Source organism: Labrus mixtus, chromosome 13, assembly GCF_963584025.1.
Source record: "Labrus mixtus chromosome 13, fLabMix1.1, whole genome shotgun sequence".
NCBI lineage: Eukaryota > Metazoa > Chordata > Actinopteri > Labriformes > Labridae > Labrus > Labrus mixtus.
In genome coordinates, this window is record NC_083624.1 from 23,474,827 (window position 1) to 23,483,948 (window position 9,122).

At 39.8% G+C, this 9,122-nt stretch overlaps 1 protein-coding gene across 3 annotated transcripts; it reads left to right on the forward strand.

Moving 5' to 3' along the window:
• Nucleotides 1–434: 434 nt before the first annotated feature.
• dnajb2 (DnaJ heat shock protein family (Hsp40) member B2) lies at nucleotides 435–9,113 on the forward strand. Of its 3 annotated transcripts, XM_061054242.1 has the most exons (11): nucleotides 448–714; nucleotides 1,887–1,977; nucleotides 3,005–3,114; nucleotides 3,299–3,352; nucleotides 3,567–3,674; nucleotides 3,769–3,843; nucleotides 4,172–4,304; nucleotides 4,560–4,630; nucleotides 5,853–6,119; nucleotides 8,452–8,517; nucleotides 8,661–9,113. In XM_061054242.1, the coding sequence occupies exons 2-10, from the start codon at nucleotides 1,913–1,915 to the stop codon at nucleotides 8,478–8,480; spliced, it is 912 nt and encodes a 303-aa protein (XP_060910225.1). In that variant the 5' UTR covers nucleotides 448–714; nucleotides 1,887–1,912; the 3' UTR covers nucleotides 8,481–8,517; nucleotides 8,661–9,113. The 3 variants fall into 3 exon arrangements, with proteins under 3 accessions (XP_060910224.1, XP_060910222.1, XP_060910225.1); XM_061054241.1 differs by lacking the exons at nucleotides 8,452–8,517; nucleotides 8,661–9,113 and having other exon boundaries at nucleotides 435–710; nucleotides 1,885–1,977; nucleotides 5,853–8,209; XM_061054239.1 differs by lacking the exons at nucleotides 8,452–8,517; nucleotides 8,661–9,113 and having other exon boundaries at nucleotides 436–714; nucleotides 5,853–8,209.
• Nucleotides 9,114–9,122: the final 9 nt, after the last annotated feature.

Genomic DNA, 9,122 nt, shown 5'->3' on the forward strand with positions numbered 1-9,122 from the left:
AAATACATGTATTGTCAATTTTTCAGTTCCCAAACATTTCTAGAAAGTGGTTTGCAAGTTAGACAGTTTGCAAGAGGTGGCCAATCAGATTTCAAGGGGGGGGGGGGGATGACTCCCCTGGCCACCCCTCTGGATACGCCCCTGCCTTTACAGTAAATTTATCAGCCTCAGGGCTTAACAACACTCCATTACAAGAAATAGCTAGACTGTAAACTATTAATTGTTGAATTATAGATGCAATTATAGTGCAAGAAATGTTATCAATATGTGAGTAAATAGGTCAGCCAATACAAAACTACTACTGCATTAATAGTATAGTAAGTGAGGATGTTTCAACATTAGTTTAGCACAATAGTTTTTGTAAATACTTGAGCGACAGTGTCACAGAGCAACAGGCTGGCGTTGGGGCAGGGCTGGTCTCTGGCATGTTCCAGACGCTCTGTGACGTAACGCGTTCACATAAACCCAGCACACACAACGAGCCAAACAGGCATAACTGTGCGCTTGTTTTCCCGGCGGGGACCGGAGAGTAGACCGCTGACACATAACGGTACACTGCCGACTTATTGTAACTGGGCGGTGTCGACTGAAGGCTGAAGGAGGAGGTTGTCTGTGTGCGGCTGTCACGAAGAGAGAGAGAGAGAAGAGGGGCGCATTCAAGGAATTCATTGTTGCTCTTACACCGCTACACTGCTTTGAAGACGCCGACAGTGAGTAGGCTTCACATCGTCGGGTAGCTGTATGAAGTTGTGGCAACCCACTTTCTAGCTACACCGGTTAGCTGTAGATGTACAACGTTGACATAGTAAAAAAAAAAAAGGCTTTAACCGATTTACAAAATAATGTTTATTAAAGGTAATGTACATGTTACGTTGCGCTTCTTGGATATCTATACAACTGTCTGCAAAGTGCATCTGCTCTGGGGTGTAAGTGTGCGTAGGCCTTCTGTCATGTCAACAGCAGTTGTCAGATGCCATGACTCTAGAAATAACATGGCTATAATACTTGTATGAGCGCATGGCTGCTCCCAAGAGGCCATAGGTGGAAGTTAAGTTTAGTTATTTTGCTCCAGCTGGGAAATCCCCGTCAGCCCTGGAACTGTGATAGTCCATTATTGGGGTTAGCATGATGGTTAGCATGCTGAATTCTGACAGTGACTATTCTGTGATGTTGTCATAGCAAGGGCACACCTTTATATAAAAAAAGATGAGTCACCAAACCTGTGTTTTCGGACCAAACAGTTCTGGGAACTTTTTGTATGAGGGACCATCCACTAGGGAGTTCCCTGAGAACTACAAACCATGGGGACATTTTTTTTTGTCTACATTCACACCGCCATGGTAACAGGAGCTAAATAGGTTCCTCTAAATAGTTCATAGTTCCTGGGGTGTGGAATCAATAAAAAAAAAGGGGGACCTTTTTCAAATGTTAAACTTTAACAAGAATAATAATAACAATAACTTTATTTGTATAGCACTTTGTAAACCTTTGTTTTAAAAAAAATGCTTTACAGAATATGACATAACAACAAAGCACCACAACAACAACAACAACGCACCCCACAGATGGGACACCCAACCAACAACAACAATACCCAACAGTTTAAGAACCCCAACAGAAACCAGACCAGCATCAGAACCCAAACATCACCAGAATTCAAGCAACATAGTAAGTCAGGCAACACAGGAACTCAGGCAACTTAGGATGAGACCTAGAGGACAGAGGCTGTAAGAAGATAAGATAGATATATAGGGTTCCATTAATGCAGTAAGCATGATGGGTTAGGGTTCCAAACTTCTGTTTAGCAGACAAAGATTTGTTGATTGCAGAATGTGTTTGTTCTGTTTAATGTTCACTATTCAAAATAAACTTTTTCCTTTTCAGAGACAGAGTGAAGTGTCCGGAGGAAAACATGGTTGATTACTATAATGTCTTGGGAGTTTCCAAAACTGCCTCTCAGGATGAAATCAAGAAGGCGTGAGTAATTTCTTTACACTAATTAATTAATCATAAAGCAATATTTCAATGTATTATAAGATGCAGCTTATGGACATAAACTTGAATTCTTACTTAAAGGATTAATCTGTAAGATATCTTCTGAATTAAATGATAAAATGACCTTACTATATGATCAGACATTAATGAAACATGCTGTGTTGAAGTGCTGGCTTCTCTGACAACAACGCAGCAGCCAGTATGTTCTCCTGCTAAGTCTGGATTCGTGTCTGGAATGGTCTGTTTTTTGTTTTAGACCAGAGAAGGTGGCTTTAAGACACCTCCACACGGCCATTTTGGACACCAAACCAAACAGGTGTTGCAGCGATGGAAGAGGGCAAGCAAACTGGTTCAGATTCAACTGACCTTAAAAGCCTCAGCATTTTTCTAATAAGCTCCACGATTAGAAACATGGTCAACATAGGATAAATAATGGAGATGCTTTTGAAACATGGAGAGGTTAGAATTCTGTGTTGCGACATTGACTCAAGGGAGGAGGGGGCTGTGGGGACACAGCTCTCTTCAATGTTTTGAATTTGGACTGCAGTACTCATTTTAAACGCTAGGTGTCAGAGTTACATATTGCTCCTTTAACAAAGCCAGCTTATGAAAACATTGATACATTTACCTTGAGTTTGTTAAGATTCTTGGTCTTACATACCTTGTGTTCATGATCTTATTATGTTACGTTTTATAGTATGTATTTTTAAACAGAGCTGTTTTATTCCCAACACCCAAAACAAATTGTTTTTTAATATACTGTAACGTAACCCCAGTGTTACTGTATCTACTCCATCTGAATCTACTGTAACTAAAGCAATTGAAAGATTATTGAGAAGCATTAATGTGACAAAAAGAGACTTTAAATAGTTGAAGTTGTGGTATTTATTATGGCTCTCTACACTGTCTAAAACAGTTCTTGTGGAAGTGATCTTTGTATTAGCACGTCTTTAGTTCTTGATGTATATTTACTTGTGTATTTGAGTTGAAGTTTGTGTTTTGTCTCCAGGTACAGGAAACTAGCACTGAAATGGCATCCGGACAAAAATCCGGAGAACAAAGAGGACGCAGAGAAAAAGTTCAAAGAACTGGCTGAGGCCTATGAAGTCTTATCTGACAGTAAGTCACGAGGACAGTTTGTCTTTATCATCATATTTGTGTGTTTTGTTCCGGGAGCTGGCTGCTTGAGCTTGTCAAGCGGCTGTAACTTCATTTTATACGTATCTGTAAGTTTTTAAAAAGGGACATGTTTGTATGCATTTCTATTTATTTTGTACATTTGTGCTTTGTTCTTCTATAACAGAAAGTAAGCGTGAAGAATATGACAGATTTGGGAACGACACAATGAGAGACAGAGGTAAATCAAAACCTGCTACCCACCTCCCTTTTTGCTCTTCCCCTTTCTCTCATTCTCATCCCTAACTTTTCTCCTCCCTCCTCCCCTGTATCACTCACTTTGCCCATTCTGGACCTGAATATGCTTTTCTATTATTCTTCCCTTTATCCGACCCTTTCACTATCTTGTTTTCTCTACACAAACCTATTGTAACACCGACGACTTCATTTTTCAGGTTCCTCCAGCTCAGACTTTCCGTCAGGATTCTCCTTCACATTCCGCAGCCCAAACGATGTGTTCAAGGACTTTTTTTCAGGCCAGGACCCCTTTGCTTATTTCTTTGGTAAGTTATACACAATATATACAAAATAATTTGTATTTTGATGTTATTGCTCCCTCCTTTGATGACTAGATACATCCATGCATTTCTCTTCCAGATGACTTCTCCTCCTTTGAAAGCCCATCCTCTCGCCCCGGCCCCAGTCGGTTCTTCTCCTTTCCTTCAGCAGGAGGTAAACAAATACATACTGTAAGAGGGAAGCTGCGAAGAAAATACAGTGTCCTTAATTATATTATAATTATTATAATTAGTTCCAATTAGACATCATGAGATATCATAAAGTGGGCAGAGGGTTGAAAGCCCTAATCGTTCCCAGTAACATGAAATAACTGTCGTCTCTTAAATAAAGGAGGGACATGTAACATCATAACTTAAGTTCTTATTTTGGAGCTACATGTATAATTCCATTATATTGAACGGGATACTGGGTATGGATTCATTTAAAGGAACCATTCTCTTCTCTTCTGCTTTCTCTCCCTGATCATCATTCCCTTCCTCAGCTGATTTCACCTCCTTCTCCTCTTCCATGGGAGGTCTTGACGGGATGGACAGCATCGGTGGAGGGATTGGCAATATCAAATCAGTATCTACCTCCACTCGTGTCATAAATGGAAAACGCACCACCACAAAGAAGTAGGTATTCTCCTCAATAAAAGAAGGTACCCTACCTGTGAAATTTTAGAATTTAGAATTTGACGACTTTTTGGGTCCAAAACTTTAAATCTGTCAACTCCACTGAGTAGTTCTTTTATGAGGTAGATTTAAAAAAAACAAAAACTAGTGCATTTATGTTGGATAAGAACAAGTGAACAGGCCAAAAGACAAAGTGATTTCAACACAAACTTTTATTTGTGTGTCTTTCTCACCTTCTGATTGTCTTGCCTACAGGACAAAAGTGAACGGGCAGGAAAGAGTAGAGATTGAAGAGGATGGGGTGTTGAAGAAAGTTCTAATTAATGGTAATATTACATCTTTCTAAATAGTGTGATTTGGAGATGTGAGGACTTCATGTAAACTGATTTTGTCGGCTGTAAACAAAACCGCAAAAGTTACAGGAAATCCAATTAAGTCTAAGAAACTCATCTAAACAAGTGTGACAGGCACAGTCTTAGTAACAGATCTAACAAATGCAGGTCTTAAATTAGCTTTTCGAAAGAGCTTTCAAATCATGAATCAGACTTTTTACGCTGTTTTATGAGCAGATGTTTCAGATATTGTCGGATGTGGTAACAGGCCTACAGAATGTCTTGTTACCCACTTTTGACTGTCAGTTCATATCAGTTTTACTTTTGACAAGAAATTTAAATGTAGTTTTAGTCTGAGTAATTTCAGAAAATTGAAGTTGTTTCTAATCTTTCAGTAGTCTTTCATTTATTTCTGTTTCAGTAGATTTAGTCAGTGAACTCAGTTTGCTTTGAAGTCCCATCTTTCATTAGTCTAATTTTCAAAGGTTTGATTATAATCTTCTCAGACGGTTTCATGATACTTCAATAGATTTTCCAGGAAGATATTTTTTCCTGGCTGTAAAAATTCCACTAAGAAATTAGAGTTCCATACTTTGTTGAGTTATCTCTGCTAACTAAAAGTGACGCCCATGGCCTGGCACATGAAAGGATTCCGCTTCTAATTATCAATGTGGAAATAATTTAGCTCCTTCAGGATCAGGGGCAGAGCCGGACTATTTTTACTAGGATGGCCCAGCTAGGTGCTGACTTATGCAGGGTGTGGCCTGAAATCTGCACATTCATGAAAGACTGGCATTTTTGTTTATTCTTTTTATCTTCAGTTATCACATTTAATTTAACTGCTAACACAAAGGCTATCTAAAAGATCTTACTTTCAAGTGTATATGTTTACACTGATAAGGAAGATGTCCAGAGTCACAATTTGAAGGACTAACAAAAGGAAGTGTGTAACATTGATGAAGCCTCCAACACAGCCATAATAGTTGATTTTATCACAAGTCCCGCCTCTGACAAGGGAACAAAGGATTTTAAGCCACCTCCCTGTATCAGCACCTACTCAGGATGAGTATCAAACGATCAGACGCAAAACAAGTGAAAACTGCTCAGAGCTGCTAAAATGTTGATTTGAATATGTTAACATTAATATTGTTGTCTCACTTTAATCCTGAAGAATTGGAGGTACACATGAATGTTGTTGTGTTTGTGCTGTTCCCAGGTGCAGAGGATGACATGGCCCTGGCACTGGAGCTGAGCCGACGAGAGGGACAACCCGGTCACTCCCCTCAGAAGCCGAAGATCCCAAACAGATCATCTGCGGACTCACACACTGAGTCAACACATCGCTCTTTTAGCGCCGCCCCCTTCTACCACTACGGGGTTGAGGCAGCCAGCGACGATGACGAAGACCTGCAGATGGCTCTGGCATGCAGCCTGTCAGAAATGGAAGCCGAGCAGAGAGCAGCTGTAACGGACATCATAACAGGTGCTGTGCGCGCAGGCAAAGTTATGGCCGACAAAGGTGGTGGCCATCAGAGACGTGTGTTTGTTAAGACTACAACTGTTAATGCTGATGGTAGTGAACACACGCTTTCAGGGGAGGTTGGTGAAAATGGGCAGTTTAAAATGGGCCCAGAGTCGGGAGGTGGGTGGAAAACGACGGGGGAGGGAACCAGGGAATCAGACTCTTCTCCTGAGTCTCCCACAACGACCAGCAGTACAGCAGAGAGTCAAAGCAGTAAGCAGGAGTCTGAGTGTGCCACAAAAAGCAGTGAACAAGAGTCTGAGTGTGCCACAAAAAGTAGTGAACAAGAGTCTGAGTGTGCCACAAAAAGTAGTGAACAAGAGTCTGAGTGTGCCACAAAAAGTAGTGAGCAGGAAAGTGAGCTGGCCATAAAAATCAGTGAGCAGGAGTCTGAGCGTGAGTGTGCCATAAAAAACAGTGACAAGGGTGTGAAAAAGAAAAACAAGTGTGGCTGCGTTGTGAGCTAACTCGGTGCGTGTGCCTTATTTCTAATACTTATACCTCATTGTTGTGCCTACAGCCTAACTCTAATGTAAAGTGATTTACAGTCACTTATTTGAAGGCGGTGCCTCAACTCGCTCAAGGCTTCTCTGAAAGAGATGACTATCATAATTGACAGAGTTTGGAGTGTTTTTGCCGTGGCTCTCATGATTGCCGACATAAATGTATCAATGTAGTTCGCCAATCAGTAGTTTTTTGTGTGTGCCAAATAATAACAAACGTTATCTGATGATTATAGCGCAGGTCTATAGTTTATTCTTTGTTTTATTAACACAGCTAAAAGTTGTGATCAGTGTTTGGATACAAAAGCAAAACACAGGAATGTTGCTGAGTGTATAAATTTGCCCCAACATCCCCAGAGGTTGAAAAGAGTGGGATTAAGAGGGATTTTCAACGTGGCAAAGAAAAGCGATTGAAATTCCTGTAAGGACAGAGTGATGTTTGTGTGTTAGCATTATTCTACTGTGTACATGGGTGTGACGTGCCAAGGTCAGTTAAGACCCTGACATGGAATTTTCTTAATCCACCCTATAGGGAATCTATGAGAAGCGAGTCACACTCAGCGTACTATTCAACTCTAAATGAAAATGTAATGCTTGATAACGATCTGTGTTTCCTGCTTAAATGATTCTACTTTGAGGAATATGTGAAGCAAAAAGGAACTGAAGCACAAACACATTCACACATGCCTTGTAAATACATGCAGCCTGCCTTTTCCAGTGGGAGTTGTTTAAACCTGTGACCTTCTTTTAACCTCTGTACTTTTGTACTATTTGCACATAAATCCATTGACCTTAATGCATTTTAATTGAGATACTAATCATGTTTGTTCAGAGTATGGGCCTCTCTGGTGTTCAGCATTATGAAACAATAACTTAGTTACAAATAATCATGCTTACATTTTTTTACATTTTGTTTTTCACTTGCTTATACAACTTTACAATGTGCCAAGTTAGGGAATCAAATGATTCTCAATCAAAGCAAATGCATTTGAGTGAAGGACTTCAACAGAGTTTTTGTGGTTTTACATGATCTTTTTCCGCTCGCACCACATTGCAGCCCAACTTTCCTCAATAATAAGTAAACGGTAGAGCTCCACAAGAATGATTGGGAGTACAGTCATGTGTTCTTAGGATGGGAGACTGTAGCTGCAGTTTGTTTCACAACTTCCACGACTTTAAAAGTATGACAATCTACATGTTTCATTTACTCAGTTAATGGTACTCTCAGTATTCTCTTGATATGAACATTTGAATCCACATCACTTAAGACCACCAAATGACCTTGAGTCAGAGAAAATATTTTCTTGTACACGCCCCAGTCATACATGATACATGATCCATGCATTCAAACTGGTGTGTAAATCAAACTGGTCCTCCTGTCTAGTCCTCAGAGTAACTGGTGGCTATTTTGGGGAAACAGATGGTTTCTCGTATGAATATAAATATCAGCTTGTATTATTTGTATTATATTGTACTGCCATGTGCTTTTGTTTTGGATTGTTCAAAGGGAAAAACAAATAATAAAGATTGACACGAATAGCAGCGACATTGGGATATTGGCTTTTTTTCAGAGTAATGTAGCTATACATATGCACCTATACTGTATGCACATTTATTCTGGTTAGCATGATGTAAATCAGCTAATGCTGCTATCATCTCAGAATGTGTGTGTTGCACTTTGATGTTAAGAGCCCCTCATTGCTTTACATTGATCGTTTTTGTAAATCAAAGTACTAAAACTGAAGTTTTTGAGATTTATAATTTCTGACATTTCCTGCTTCCTGTTTCAGACTCAGACTTCGAGGCCTTCACAAGCTAACCTGATTGGCTCATGCTGCTCTGTGCCCTGGCCTGAGGTAAAGAAAGAGTGTGAACCTGAAGCACCCTGATTGTCTTATAGTGAGACCTTCTCCTGCCCCTTTAGATCACACTGGTTGAGGAAGTAACATTGAAAACCTGTGATGCCTACTAACATGTACCTGTACATCTATTCTTACAGGGCAAAGGTCAATTCCCCATGATGCACTTGTCTCTTTCTGCTGGCCATGGCCTCTACTGACTGATGACACTTTAAAAAATGTGTATTTTGTATGTATTTGTGTTTGATGCACAGCTTATTGGAGCAAAAGGACTGGAGTTCACATTTTGCCTGCACATGAAAACAGATGAGTAAGACTTATTGAAAAATGCTTTGAAACATACAACGTGCAGAAAATAAAAACTTTCCTGCTGACTGATTGGGTCAGTTGGTGGTAGTTATTTTTTATAATAGGACATGTCTGGGTTAATAGTAATCAACTGAGACTGATTTCATGTGAAAGGGAGCAACAATAATGTAATACACTTATTTATTTATTTAGTGTGCTGCAGGTGGAGCTGTCTGAAAAGGCTGACTAAACTAAGATCATTGATGCACTTTGGATACTTTCTGGACAAAACATGGATTTAAAAACAGAAGAAT

Excerpts from the sequence above, each read along its gene's own strand:
- dnajb2 (XM_061054241.1), top strand. The coding sequence starts at position 1,913 with ATGGTTGATTACTATAATGTCTTGGGAGTTTCCAAAACTGCCTCTCAG. Across the intron at positions 1,978-3,004 it reads CAGGATGAAATCAAGAAGGC|GTACAGGAAACTAGCACTGA; the intron begins GTGAGTAATTTC and ends TTTTGTCTCCAG. Across the intron at positions 3,844-4,171 it reads CTCCTTTCCTTCAGCAGGAG|CTGATTTCACCTCCTTCTCC; the intron begins GTAAACAAATAC and ends TCCCTTCCTCAG.